At 40.8% G+C, this 14,644-nt stretch overlaps 1 protein-coding gene and 1 long non-coding RNA gene across 3 annotated transcripts in view; one reads left to right on the forward strand and one right to left on the reverse strand.

The window, feature by feature from the left end:
• Window positions 1–3,378, reverse strand: part of LOC105544142 — a 13,614-nt gene extending 10,236 nt beyond the window's left edge. The window contains exon 1 of the long non-coding RNA XR_001006722.1: window positions 3,307–3,378. This is a non-coding gene — a long non-coding RNA (uncharacterized LOC105544142). The remainder of the gene's footprint in view (window positions 1–3,306) is intronic.
• A 21-nt stretch (window positions 3,379–3,399) lies between these two features.
• EDRF1 (erythroid differentiation regulatory factor 1) overlaps window positions 3,400–14,644 on the forward strand; it is a 46,191-nt gene continuing 34,946 nt past the window's right edge. The window contains exons 1-9 of one of the 2 annotated variants that reach the window (XM_011986429.1): window positions 3,400–3,800; window positions 5,089–5,297; window positions 6,939–7,005; window positions 7,972–8,097; window positions 9,507–9,631; window positions 9,869–10,025; window positions 13,155–13,256; window positions 13,510–13,631; window positions 14,445–14,556. In XM_011986429.1, coding sequence (XP_011841819.1) covers window positions 3,693–3,800; window positions 5,089–5,297; window positions 6,939–7,005; window positions 7,972–8,097; window positions 9,507–9,631; window positions 9,869–10,025; window positions 13,155–13,256; window positions 13,510–13,631; window positions 14,445–14,556 — 1,128 coding nt within the window. In that variant the 5' untranslated portion in view covers window positions 3,400–3,692. The remainder of the gene's footprint in view (window positions 3,801–5,088; window positions 5,298–6,938; window positions 7,006–7,971; window positions 8,098–9,506; window positions 9,632–9,868; window positions 10,026–13,154; window positions 13,257–13,509; window positions 13,632–14,444; window positions 14,557–14,644) is intronic. The other variant, XM_011986430.1, reaches the window with a different exon arrangement.

A 14,644-nucleotide genomic window follows, 5' to 3' on the forward strand; every position in this document is an offset into this window, starting at 1 on the left:
TAACAAGTTCCTCAGGTGATTATGAGACAACTTCAAATCCACTGGCCTATGTCTACTATTTGACTTTTTAGAAAGCTAAGGTAGGAGACCTGGGTACTAGTCCTAACTTTGTAACTACCTTTGTATGATGTTCAACAAGTCGATCCTATTCTCCTTTCTGGACTGCATTGCTCTCATCTAAAGAGGCAAGAGATTGGCTCAGATGACCTCAAATCTCTTTCAGCTCTAAAAGTCTAGGATCAGGAGCCAGAAATTCAAAACTTTCTAAGATCCAGAAAGTAAACAAATGAGGCTGGTGAGGGGTAAGACATTAGGTTGTGGAAGCGCCCATGGCAAACTGAAAAGCATATTCCCCAAATGGTCCCTGAGTTGAGAGGTTTTCAAGTTTGGCATGCTCTGCCCGTGAGGCTAGATAAGAACCGTGAGCATCCTGGCCACTTGTTCTTCTGGCAGGAGCCCCAACCACATTTGCCTAACTTAAAATTGTCTTGCTATAACATTTTGGAAACTATACAAATAACTACCTGAATGTACAAATGACTGGGATTTTTCTCAGAAATCATTGCCTGCTGGGAGGATTTTTGCTAACTGAGAAAGTCTATCTACAAACTGTTTTAGAATGGAACAAACTGTATGTCAATACGACCTTTAATAATTAATGACATTGACATTGCAGTATTTCAGAGCTACTTCATTAAACATTTCTAGCTTTGATTTTGCAGATTAAAAAAATATTTTGGAGCCAACAATATTGTTTTTATGTCTCAAACATTTTGATGAGCATTTTAAAAGCCTGTCAGCCCCAGTCATTTTCCCTCCGTTGCCTAAGGGCTGAAACAGTTCTGTCGGCTTGTGCTGTGCCTGGTGTCAGTGATCAGACGGGACTCCAGCCTTTGAGGAGCTCACAGTCGGGAAGGGAGGCAGATACAAACAGGTAATTTTTCTATAATGTGACAAGTGCAGGATAAAGCAATACAAGCGACTGGAACAAAGAAAGGAACCCTGAGGGGTAAGGAGGTGGAGGTGTCAGGAGAGAAGCCAGGTGTGGAAGGAAAAGGTATTTTAGGCAGAGGAAAGCACCAGCAAACGTGGAGCTATGGAACAAGTAGCTGGAGCAGCAAACAAGCACACTGCTCATTCATTCAACAGACACTCTTAGTAGCTAGAGCATCAGGCACTGAAGAGGCAGGTAAACACGTGAGAGCCATGGATAGTTACAAGAGCCAGGATAACTACACAGACAAGGCAGAGCAGGCCACGGTTGATGGGGTACATCCCAAGTGGGGCCCTGGGGCAGGAGGACAGGGATGGAGGAAACAGGCAGACACTGGTACAATACAAAAATGAAAATCAATTAGTGTCTGAAAACTTGAAATTCTAAGAGTAATGACTTATCCTCCATGTTTTCCCATAAAATATTCCAACCTCCTATATTAAAAAGTGACAATAACTTTTTAAAAAACACTACACCATGTAAAAGTGGGTTTCTCACCTATTTTAAAAAATTTTCCTGACCACTATGAGCTCCAGCAGCATGTAAAAGTGTTTGACTAGGGAAAAAGAAAAAATTAATAAGCTCTTAGAGCAAAAGGCATATATAAATTTTATGTAACCCAGATGTGCCCAATTGCTCCAGCCCCCAGCAATCTTGCTCCTTTACGAACTAAATTACAGTACTGTAATCCTGGTCCTGTGTGTGGCTGCTGGAGACCCAGCCCTGACTCAGGTTTTCCTCCAGTCAGTCCCAAGGGTCCCTGGTCACCCTTAGAGCTCCCATTATCCTCTGTGTGCTGCCAACCTCTTTTTCTGTGCTGAGTTCCTGGTTCTGTTTCATACTTTGTCTTTTCACGGGCTATTTCAGCACGTTTTCCCACTAAGCATCATCAACACGTGTCTAGGCACTCACTTCTCAAGAAGCATGCAAAATATTTGAATCCTGAGAAAAGAATCACTGCTATTTCTTTCTTACAAAGATAGAATTACACAATAAAACAACAGAATTTAAAGATTACCACAAGCTGAATTATGTATGTGTGTAAAAGCTTAACAAAGTTACATATTATAATAATCAGAAATAAAAATAGGAAAAGAAAATATTAAAGAATAAATTTAAATCACTTCATTTCACAACTCAGATCTGTTTTTGTGGACACAGACACAGAAATGGAGACTTTTTAAAATTAAGATCATATTGCACATTGGCTTTTTTTTTTTTTTTTTTTTTTTGAGACGGAGTCTTGCTGTGTCGCCCAGGCTGGAGTGCAGTGGTGCAATCTCAGCTCACTGCAAGCTCCGCCTCCCGGGTTCAAGCCTCCCTGCCTCAGCCTCCCTAGTAGCTGGGATTACAGGCGCCCACCACCACACCTGGCTAATTTTTGTATTTTTAGTAGAGATGAGTTTTCACCCTGTTGGTCAGGCGGTCTCGATCTGACCTCGGGCGATCTGCCCACCTCGGCCTCCCAAAGTGCAGGAATTACAGCCGTGAGTCACCGCGCCTGGCCTGTTAAATTTAATTCATAAAATTGTTTTGTTACATTTGAAAGCAATTTGTCAGTTGAATGCTTGCTCATCAGGAGCATTCCTGAAAACGGACAGGACAGTGAGTTATCAGAGCCAAATGTGAATTACAAATTGGGATAGCCAAACTGCAGGAACCAAGTTAATTTTTAAAAACACTTTCTGTATCTTACGGCACAACAAAACACTTTTACTACAAAACATGTATTGTATGATGGATGTGGCTGCGTTTGACAGTTTGAGATGACATTGAAGAGTGGGAAAGTAAGAGAGCCTGGACCTTCAAAGCTTGCAAACGGCCCGGGCTATTTCTCCACCTCCTGGCTACTGCAAGGAACCTCCTGGGAACCTGTGAGAAACGCCAAGTCTCAGGCCCACCCAGAGCGCCCGAATGAAAACATACGCGTTATGAGGCCCCAGGTGCAGCGTCTCAGGGTTCCTGCACTGCCTGGGACGCCCCGCAAGCAGCGGGCATGCCGGGCCCCCAGGAGCCTCCGAAAGCCACCCATTCCCTAAACCAGGAGGGCCTCGTCCGCGCGTCCCGGCGTCCTCCCCGGAAGCCCCGCCGCTCCCACACCCAGGATGGGGCCACACGGGCACTAAGAAGCGGGCAGGGGCGCCCAGTCTTGAGATGGCAGGCTCGCTTTTCCAGTCCGGGCCCTCGGGGTGCCCGTGTGAAAAGAGGTGACACTGAAGCCTGGGGAAGAAGTGCGAAACCCTCACTAATTCACGTAACCGGAGCCAACGATAGCGCAGACGGCTGCACGTCCCCTCCCACGCGCAGACTACCTGCAAGCGCGCACCACCCCCAAAACTGTTTGCCAACAAAGACGTGCAGGGGGCGGAGCCTGAGCGTCAGATACCGCGAGCGGCGTGCAGGGGGCGGAACCTAGGAGTCAGATACCGCGAGAAGCAGTCACCCGAAAGGGTTCGGACAAGCGCAGGCGCACTACAATTCCCGCCCTGGCCGCGAAGGTGGGACCCGCAGCGGGAGGCGGGGCCGGGCCTATGGGACAAAGATCGCGAGATTTAATGTGGAGTCACAGCTACTTCTTCCTGGCAGAGACCGGAAGTGCGGTCCGCGGAGCGTGTCTGGCGCTTGCCCTGTTTCGGGCCCGGGTGGCTGTTGCCGCTGCTCCGCTCCCCCTTCGTCTCGCCTGACCTGGATCGAAGTGATGGGGGATCCCAAGGAGGCCGGAGGAGAGGGTCCGCCGGCGGGGGCCGCCGCTCGAGGAGGGCTCAGCCTCCTGTCCCAGGGAGAATCCGAGGAACCTTCTGCACAGGTGAGTCCTCCGCGGAGTGGCACCTGCCAGGGATGCGGGAGCAGAGGATCCGCTCCACCGGGGAGGGATGCCACGGTTCCCGGCAGATTCTGGAGGCTTCTCCATGTTTCCCTGACACCCCCAAAACAGGGAGTGGAAGTCCGTGTTCCTTTCGGCAGGTATTCGTATTAAAAGCAGTCCTGGTAGCCGACAGGTGAGTTAGATACGATCTCTGCTCTCAAGGAGGGTTCTTGTAAGTATGTCGTTCCAAAACGTGGCACAGTCGTGCAAAGCAGGAGGGAAGAAACGGTGCCAGGCAGTGACTCGCCGAGAATGAGACCGAACTAATTCACAAAAGGTGTAAAATGTTTGCCAGGCAGAAAAGGGACTGCGTGAAAGGTTAGAATATTGAACCCAGACACTGAACTTGCTTTGGGAGTGTGCAGGTGCAGGTTGTGAGGAACGAACCCCCCATGCCTTGCTATGAAGTTAGAGACTCAAGACTATTTGAACCATGCATACATGCATGAACCGATGCATCAATTACTAAATATTTGCATTAAAACAAAAAAAGGCCCAAATATTCTACCACACTACTTTATGAATAATGTGTTATTAAAATTAAAATACATCTTTGGCTCGGCGCGGTGGCTCACGCCTGTAATCTCAGCACTTTGGAAGGCCGAGGTGGGTGGATCACCTGAGGTCGGGGAGTTCGAGACCAGCCTGGCCAACATGGCAAAACCCCGTCTCTACTAAAAATACAAAAATTAGCCGGGCGTGGTAGTGCAAGTTTGTAATTCCAGCTACTAGGGACGCTGAGGCAGGAGAATGGCTTAAGCCCAGGTTGCCGTGAGCCATGATTGCTCCACTGCACTCCAGCCTGGGCAACAAAGCGAGACTACTTCTCAAAAATTAAAAAAAAAAAAAAGAATTAAAATACATCTTTGATACTGAAAATAGACTTTATTGAAGTTTGCATTTAGTTAACATGTTACCATTGAGTCTCCTTGGTTTCTGCTTCTCCACATTATATGAATAAATTTTAAAAGGTAGAGTAGGTGGTCCATTTTCTAGCTGATAACCATGACCATCATACTCCTTGACTCATCTTTTTTCTTTGAAGTTGGTGTAAAAGAACTAAATAAATGTTAGCGTTTGTGCTCAAATTTATTAAGTGCTGTTAGTAACATGTGGCATCCGTTCCTTGTGAAGCCTGGTGTGACAGGTTCTTGTTTTCTTTTTTATGAAGGTGAGATTTTTCGTTCCTAGTAATTTTCATTAAAGTTTCACCCAATGTGTTAATTAGGGATCAGCTTTATTTCTTGGAGGCAATGAAGTGAAGAGCCGAGCTGTGGTGAAATACTCTTCTGCCCCTCCTCGAACAGCATTTGCACGCCTTGAAGAGAAAACAGACTTGAAACTCCCACCTGCCAACTGGTTACGAGAGAGTGCCAAACTAGGGCCGGCAGGAACTACCATTCTTGGCAACAGCAAGAAAAGCAAGCCATTTTCAAGGTAAATATTAATCAGTGGCATTTTTACCTGCCCCTCCACCCTCACTTAAAACTCTTATTTGCTTTTAAATTCAGTTTGTAATGCCCATTAACTTGTCGAGATTTCTCTTTAGAGAAAGATCACATTTGATTTTCAAAGGCTTTTTATTCTGATAATAGATGATGTTACAATATGAAGATGTACATACAGTATCAATTGCATATGCTTCTTTCAAGTCTGCATCACGTTATTAGCACAGATGAGTTTTGACCGCCAAAGTTCAATCAGCCCTTTTATTTTAGCCAATTTGCATACCTTTTGAATATATGAATATAAAGGATCAGCTTGGTGCATGAGGAGGAAAACCTTGAACATTACTTCATCTTTCCTGTGGAGTTTTTCATTAAATGGTGGCAGGTTGATCTGGAAAAGCCAGATTTAAAAACCCAGCATGTTGGGTGACCTACACCTTAACTTTGGCACCAGAAATTCTGCTGATGGTATTTAAAGTTCAGAGAGTAGCCTGAGGTCCTCTAGAGAAAAATGTACTAATGTCCATTTTGTAGGCCATTTAATGTGTGGGGTTCTCTTTTCTTCTTCCCCCTTCTCAGCCACTCAATCTAAAATATTTCCATGTAACTTGTAGCAAGGGGCACAAATACACTAATACTTTATGAGCTGGTAGTTTGGAAATTATCCTAAAGCCTCAGAAAATAAAAGTTATATTTGCAAAAATTCTGTTTGTGTGTAGCATCATTTATAGGAGCCAAAAGTTGGGAATATCCTAGATACCATTTTTTAAAAGAATGGCTTAATTATGATTTGTCAACATAATTAAATGTTGCGAGGAAATTTGAATAATTATATTAACTCTATACAAATGCTGTGCCAAGTATTTTATATGCTTATTTAATTCTCACAACAACTCTTTGAGATAGGCACTGTTAATTATTTTGCACCTGAGAAAACGGAAGCTGAGAAGGGCGAAATAATTTGACTCAAGCATACAGTAAATCATAAAGCATGCTTTGCCGTTAGGCAGTCCTTGGTAAGTGTCCTGACTCTGCCGTTTAGTAATTGGAACATGGCCATGTTGGGTACCTTTCAGGCTTGTAGACTATAGATGTGCCTCAGGTGGTACGTGGCATCAGTTGGCTGCTCAATTAACAGTTTTTTTCCATTTCCTTTTGTGGCTGAATTGGTGTCAGCTGCATTTTTTTCATGTATTTTTTTAAAAGAGGTATTGTATATCACTAGAAACACAATCTCAGAAAGTAAAATCCTAGTACATGTTTCTGTTTTTCTTATCTCTCCACCTAAAAAGAATAAAGTTTTGAACTATTTTCCCTTGCAGACTTTGGGTTTTGTGATTACAAAAATAAAATAATTGTTTTTATTTGAAATATTTCCTACTGGATGCTTCTAATGATTATTACCATGTCTTGTCAAATCTAAGATGCCATTGACTCTCAGACACAGCATGATTTTAGTGCCACTAAGAAGAAAAAGCTTGCCAGCTGTGATGGTGATACGCATCCTGGTTTCAAAGTTGTTAAAATGTGGAAAATGTGTATCCTAGAAGCAATGAAGTATTGTTATTAAACTCTACTTGCATGATTATGAGCATGACCTTATAACCGGTGTCTTTTTTCCCTTTGGTAGCTTTGGCATGGCATACGACTTTATTGATTCAGTGGGAAATGATGTGGATGTTGTCTCTGACTCTGAAGTAAGTGTAATTTTGGGGGTGTTTTGTGATAGGTGTTTTATACCATGCTGTGTTTTGCATGATATAAATTTGCAAGTCTTGAGAAATTAGTGATGAAATAAGACAAAATTTATCTGATTATTGAATATCTTTTTTGTTATTAAAGTATCATTGTTTACCACATTTTTATTTAAAGAGGAAGGAATAATCCCCAAACACTGGCAGTGGTAATGATACTGATGGTTATATTTTGATGATAGTAATTGAAACTGATTATAGTGTTTGGGATTATTCTGTATATGTTACCAATTTAGTTACAAATGATATTTCTAGTAAAATCTATTGATCGTTATTGGCTTTGATCTGATATGCTAGAAGCCTGGGTCAGCATAACAGTGTGACGTATCCACCCTTAACTTTAAGAAATCCTATCATGTAAAAATAAATGTTTGGGCCGGGCACAGTGGCTCAAGCCTGTAATCCCAGCACTTTGGGAAGCCGAGACAGGCGGATCACGAGGTCAGGAGATCGAGACCATCCTGGCTAACACGGTGAAACCCCGTCTCTACTAAAAAATGCAAAAAAACTAGCCGGGCGAGGTGGCAGGCGCCTGTAGTCCCAGCTACTCCGGAGGCTGAGGCAGGAGAATGGCGTAAACCCGGGAGGCGGAGCTTGCCGTGAGCCCAGATTGCGCCACTGCACTCCAGCCTGTGCGACAGAGCGAGACTCCATCTCAAAAAAAAAAAATTTAAAAATAAATGTTCGACTGTCACTGACATAGTGTGACTCATAAAGTCTATGTGATTCTGGTTCGAACACTCCATCCTCTGTGTGTTTGCGTGTAGCTCTTGGTTTAAAGTTCTGTTTGTATAACCTTAAGGAAATAAGATTTATTATGCTTTAAAATGAATGAAGCTAAAATTTAAAAGATTGCAAATCACACTAAAACAGTCTTTCTCAACTATTTTTTTCTCTTAATTTTTTAAGAACATAAAAAAACTCCTGAAAATTCCCTACAGCAAGTCGCATGTGAGCATGGCAGTACACCGCATAGGAAGGACTCTCTTACTAGATGAGCTAGATATTCAAGAACTCTTTATGAGATCATCTCAGGTAATGCTTTTGTGAAAAAATCCAGCAAAACATTAACAGCTTTAGAGCACTAGAAATATGATTTTGTTTCAGAGAATGGCCAAAGTGGAAATGTAGTTGAGTACTTCAACAATCGACAAACTGAAAGTTTCGCTGAAGATAGAAAAGCTTGAATGAAGAAAAAAGAAGAGAATGAGAATGGTGAAGAAAATTATTTTATTGATTCCAATAGCCAGGTTCTTTCTTACAAGAAAACAGATGAAGCCAATGAAGAAAGTTGTGAAAAATCTGTGAAATTTAAGGGACTAGTTTAATATTTTTAAAAATCCTTTAATGTCTCCCTTAAACAGATTCTCATGAAACATGGCTACTGGAAAATGTGAAAAATATTAGAAGCTGTTCCTCTGAATAAATACAGTCATGTGCCCATAATAACGTTTCAGTCAGCGATGGACTGCATATACCGGTGGTCCCATAAGATTATAATATACTGTATTTTTACTGTATTTGCAATGTTTAGATACATAAATACTTACCACTGTGTTACCATTGCCTGTGATATGCAGTACAGTCACATGTACAGATTTGTAGCCTGGGAACAATAGGCTGTACCATATGACCTAGGTACGGAGTAGGCTGTACCATCCGGGTTTCTGTAAGTAACACTCTGTGATGTTCACACCAGGACAAAATCACCTAATGACGTGTTGCTCAGAATATATCCCCACTGTTAAATGACACATGGCTGTAGTTATTAGAATGAATTGATGCTCTTTAGCTTAGATTCTCAAGTTGTATATTGGTAAGGACTGTTTTTCCCACATGTTGAGAATGGATACTTTTGAAAAACATAACATTGTTGCAGTTTCTCAAGGATTACCCTCCATATCTGTACTTTTCTTGGGCTGGCAAGAAATAGTTCATAGTCAATCTTTAAAGAATATTCTTACAGTGCTTTGATAAAGAAAATTAAGCTATGGTGATTTAAAGGACATTTAAAATAAGTGTTTTTTTCCTTTGGAAAGACCACAGTTTAGTTCATCATGTGAGTATGAGCCTAGGCACTGGGATGTGACAGTGAACATATCACAGGCCTTGCTCCTTAGCAGTTCATTGTTTGGGGTTATAAACACACAGATCATTTCAATATAGTGTGCAAAGTGAGACCTTCTCCAGCTGCTAAAGAACATGTTATAGAGAAGACTCACCTCTCCCAGACTGTTAGGAGAGGGGGAAGATGGGTTTCCTTTAGGAAACAAAAAACAAAAGAAACGTGGTATGCGTTGACCCAGAAAGATAAGATTTTAATGAATTTGTGTTTATGAAACCATATTCAAAAAATAAAAGGAGACTTTTCTGTAAGATAGTACTAAGGAACATTGTTTCAACTATGTGTGTTGTATTAATAATATGTATCTCATATTATCCAGACTGGTGACTGGACATGGTTGAAAGAGTTTTATCAAAGACTAATTGACCAGAAGTGGCAGAGGAAGAAAAAGAGCAAGGAGCACTGGTATCAAAAGGCAATTCTTTCCAAGTTCTTATATTACAGGTACTCGGCTACTTATTTCTCTAAAGAGAAAAAGGGAATTCTGATCTAAAATTTAGTTTGAAGCTTATACAAATAATAATTTAAGTTTGGCCCCTATGATACTGTTAACATTGATTTCATATTTCTTTTTTACGAGATGTATGCTTAATTACAGATTGTAGTTTTTATAAACGGATAGACTGTTGCATAAAGTTAACTTTAGTAACAGTGATCCTTTTTTATTTCTGGTTTGGCCAGTATCAATGGTGATGGAGCCGCTCAGCCTGTCTCATCTACTGCAGAACAGCAGGAATCGTCCAGTTCAGATCAGACAAATGATTCGGAAGGGGCTTCATGGCCCGCTCCCTTCGAAATGCCTTCTTCAGTTTCTGAAGATCCTAGTGCTTCCAGTCAGGTTAGTACTTAAATGCTAATTCTAGAAACTCCCTTAGAAAGACAAAGCCTTTTTTAACATCTTGTTAAAAAAAAAAAGAACAGGAATAAGAAATATTCTGTCAGCTTATGTAATGAGGGAAAAAAGACTTCTATCAGTTTATGGAGTGGGAGAAATACTTTTTAGTTTTTCACAATAGAATTTACAAGAGCTGTTACAAGTGGGTAGATCAGACTTTTTTATTAAATCAAAATATTTTATAATAGTTTACTGATATGTTTATTAATACTGATTATCTCCCTAAAGTGGTGAGTGTTATATAGAGATATAGTATATTTTTAACTTTAGATTTGTAGGAAATACCTATAAAATACAGCGATTCAGAGGCCTGTTTGTAATTTAAGTTCCAACCTTTTTCATAACTTTTAGTCAGATTGTTAGGCCTAAAATATCCCTTTAAGATTTTCCCAATAAAATTCCTGAAACTTAGTCCATATTCATGTTATAAAACTTTTAGAAAAGAGAATGGACTGGGTTGTCCTTTTTATCTCTTACATCCTTGTTTCTTCTTATTGCTTGTTTATTTTTGTGCTTATTGTATCTATCAAAGAATAAAATAAGGCTATAGATGTAAATTGTGGCATGTCTATTTTCAGGAAAATAGATAGATAAATGGATAATAAGATCTGTAACTTGATAAATTACGTCTTCCCTCTTGCTGTGTGTTCCCACATATTGAGCACTATTCAACCAGATCGTTTCAATCTTCACAAATTACAGGGAGCAAATACATTTAACTTGATTTTAGTTTCAGTAGGTTTAAAATAGAGAAAGCATCCCATAAAACTCCATAATGAATTCAAATTTTTTTCAGAAGTGAGAAAAATGTAAGGAAAAGGAAGGAAGTAATTAATATGCAAGTCACATAGTGGTAACAACCAAGAAGTAGGGATGTTCTATGATTCAGAAGGGAGAAAAGACTACATAATACAAATACTACCCTCCTTATTACCCGTCTCACCCATCTCCCAGTGTTATTCTGTCTTTACCTTGTTTAGGAATTACTGTGAAAACTTTTGGAGACTTGGGAATCTGTAGACTTATGTGTGGAGGAAGCAAACTGGCATTTATTGAATAGCTCTTATGCCATGTACTTTGATACGTATGTTTGTACAAGTTTTTTTTTTTTTCATTCTCGGAGCTGCATATTGTACAAATAAGTAAACTAAAGCTCATCAAAAGATGTTTCACATGATCATACAGCTGGCAAAACTCTCAGGCTAGGGCATAAACGATCTTTCTGCCTGCAGAGGCCTGTTCCTCCAGCAGTACCCCACTCTGTCTGTGTACTCCACACACAGTTAGCAAGGCCCTACTAGTAGTCAGATCATCGTAGCAGTGGTGTATCCCTAGGCAGAGCTAGCCTGCCATAAGAGTCTCTTACAGAGTACTTTTCTTATATTATACTGCCTAAATTTCAGCTTTAGAGGTTTGTTTATATTTGCAAGGTATCGCTGCACAAATTCTTGTTCCAAAAACTAAAACTGCTGGTTTGAGATCTTTGTTGAGCAGTTACAGAGGTTAAATAGGTGACTGTGGGATGGCCTTAGAGGCAGACATTTATTGAGAACGTTGTAACCTAGGGCCCATACTCTGACTAAAGCAACTGCCTGGCAAACTATGTTTTACGAATCAGTTCATGAATTGTTAACTTGTCTGTGTAAACAAATAATAAAATAAAAAAGAGTTTAAAGTTATCTTAGGACTCCTGAGGGAGAAGACAAGGCACAGTAGAAGTGCTAGAGAGCCACCTGTGCTTGTAGTCACACACGCTTCCCAGGCAGGTGCCAAGCCTATTGGCACACACAGATAACAAGTAAAGACAGACGTTTGTGGAATAAGCAGCACACACATGCCTGTCTTGGGCTCTGTCAAGGCACTGACATTATAAGCTTAAAGTAGTATTTCTTAATGGCTGTACTACTTTCCTACTGGTTGGAAAGTTGAGTGGTAGGCTGAGTTTACCCAGTGTCAAAGGGCCCACTTCCTAAGTGTATTCTAAAATGTATTCCAGACCGGGCGCAGTGGCCCACGCCTGTAATCCCAACACTTTGGGAGGCCAAGGTGGGCGGATCACTTGAGGCCAGGAGTTTGAGACCAGCCTGGCCAACACGGCAAAACCCCATCTCTACTAAAAAAAAAAAAATTAGCTGGGCATGGTGGCATGTGCCTGTAATCCCAGCTACTCTGGAGGCTGAGGTAGGAGAATTGCTTGAACCCGGGAGGCAGAGGTTGCAGTGAGCTGAGATCACGTCACTGCACTCCGGCCTGGGCAACTCTCTCTCTCAAAAAAAAAACTGTATTCCAGAGAATATCTTAAGAACAAAAAGTGTTCTGAGATTAAATAAATTTGGGAAACTTTGGTTTTTACAAAGGCAAAGTAGATTTTTCTATTGCAGGATTGCTTATTATATATTTATTGTTTTAATAGCAATAAATATTGTTACTCCACGAAAGTGAATACTTGGTAAATGTCATCTTTCAAACCTGACTCTGGAAAATTTTCATTCAGTTTCAGGAGCTAGTGTTCTGTGAAACACACATCAGGAAATGCTAAGCTGGAGACTGTTAAGATAATGAGTATCTCAAACTGTGGCTGAGTAAGATTTCTTAGGAATTTCTTTTTTTTAAGAGACAGACTCTCACCATGTTGCCCAGGCTGGATTCAAACTCCTGGGCTCAAGCAATCCTCCCATGTTGACCTCCCAAGTAGCTTGGACTATAAGCACATGCCATCATGCCTGGCCAGTTCCTTAGAACTTTTAAATTCAATACAGATAGAATAAGCTGAAAGAGCAGTGGTAATCAGATGCTCAAAAAAGGAGAAAAATGAAAAACTTTGGACGTTTAGAATAATCTTTAATCTGTCTCACTTGAGTAAGATCTAAATGTGATTCGCTTCTTGTGGTAGCTGTGATCACCAGCCAGAGCAGGCCACCGAGTGAGGAGTGTTATTATCTGTATTGGCCTAATTCACAATAGTAGATTTGAAGTGTGTACTTTGAATATTTAGGTGATACTCTTCAACAGTGGGTCAATTTTAAGAAATGTTGACAGCAGAATCACTCCTTATCCTTGCACTTTTCACAGGGAAGTGAGCCTCTTGAACCCTCATACATAGTGGGGCATGTGGCCTCAGCACCCAAAGAACAAAACCTGACTACTTTATTCAATGACGGGGAGCACAGTCAGGTATGCTTTCCATGGTGTCCACGGTGGCAGCCAATCCCCAGTCTACTTCGTCATTTCAAAACTAGTCTAAGTCGAAATTGATAGGGAAAAACTCCACTTGATCCTGAAATTGCTTTCTAAGCATCTTTGTGATCTTAGCTCTGGGGCCTGACTTTGTCTTCTTTGTCTCTTCCTTTTTCTAGTCTTTTTATGGATCATAGGGGGAAATTACAGATTGACTGTTTATTATAATCTTTCCTGTTTTAAATCACAGGGTCTTAAAAATGATTTCGTTCGGAATATTCTTTGGACGTTTGAAGATATCCATATGTTGGTTGGCTCCAACATGCCCATATTTGGAGGAGGCAGATACCCAGCAGTCAGCTTACGTCTCAGGTAAGCCAACATCGTACCCCTTCTCAAGCTTATGGTATTTAAATTCTTCCTTTAAAATCTGTTCCATCAGGCTGAGGTTGCAGTGAGCCAAGATCATGCTACTGCACTCCAGCCTAGGCGAAAGAGCAAGACTCTTGTTTCAAAAAAGAAAGAATCAGTGTTCCATCTGTTTGGGCATCTTCCTCTTTCTCTAGGTTTTTTCACCTCCCTCCTTCCCTTGCCAGTTGAAATGGCCACATTAAGGAAGGAGCTACTATCAACAAATGCTGAAAGGCAGGCCTATAGCTGAGTCTTCATTCTAGACCTCATTGAATAGAGCCAGAGGTTTGTTGGACTGAACTAGTCTTAGGTCTGAATCTACGACTTGTGAGAATATTCAAGACAGTTTATTTAATTAGTTAGAGAGCTTCCTACTAACTACTTGTGAGCATTTTGCTTAATGCTCCACATGTATTTGTTGACATTAGCCAGTGTGAATTCTAACTTAAGCATGGTCTTGTATGGTATTCAGTCTTTCTCAAGTTGTGTGAGGAGCAGGCAGTAGGCTGACAGTCCTTTCCTATCATATTGTCTTCTATTCTTACTGAAAACTTACCAGTGTCAGTTAGAAATACAAGCAAGCTTTTGGAAAGTTGTTAAATATAGCACAACCACTGAGCTGCATGTGCATATCTTATCAGAAAAGAAAGCATAGATGGCATTTTCTATCAAGAGAGGACAGCTTAAAATACTTAAATGGTAAAATAACTTTCAGATGATTCATTAAGGAACATCTTAATTGAACCAAATAACGCTAGAACTGTATATTTTTAGGGATAACAACAAACCAATTAATGTGCTAACTGGAATTGACTATTGGTTGGACAACTTGATATGCAATGTACCAGAGCTTGTGATGTGTTTTCATGTAAACGGAATTGTACAGGTAAGATACAGTGTGATTTTTGTAACCTCTCAAATGCAAATTGGTACAGAGAGTTCCTCACCAAAGTCTTTATGGCCTTAAAGTACTA

This window comes from Mandrillus leucophaeus, unplaced genomic scaffold (assembly GCF_000951045.1).
Source record: "Mandrillus leucophaeus isolate KB7577 unplaced genomic scaffold, Mleu.le_1.0 Scaffold299, whole genome shotgun sequence".
Classification (NCBI taxonomy): Eukaryota; Metazoa; Chordata; class Mammalia; order Primates; family Cercopithecidae; genus Mandrillus; species Mandrillus leucophaeus.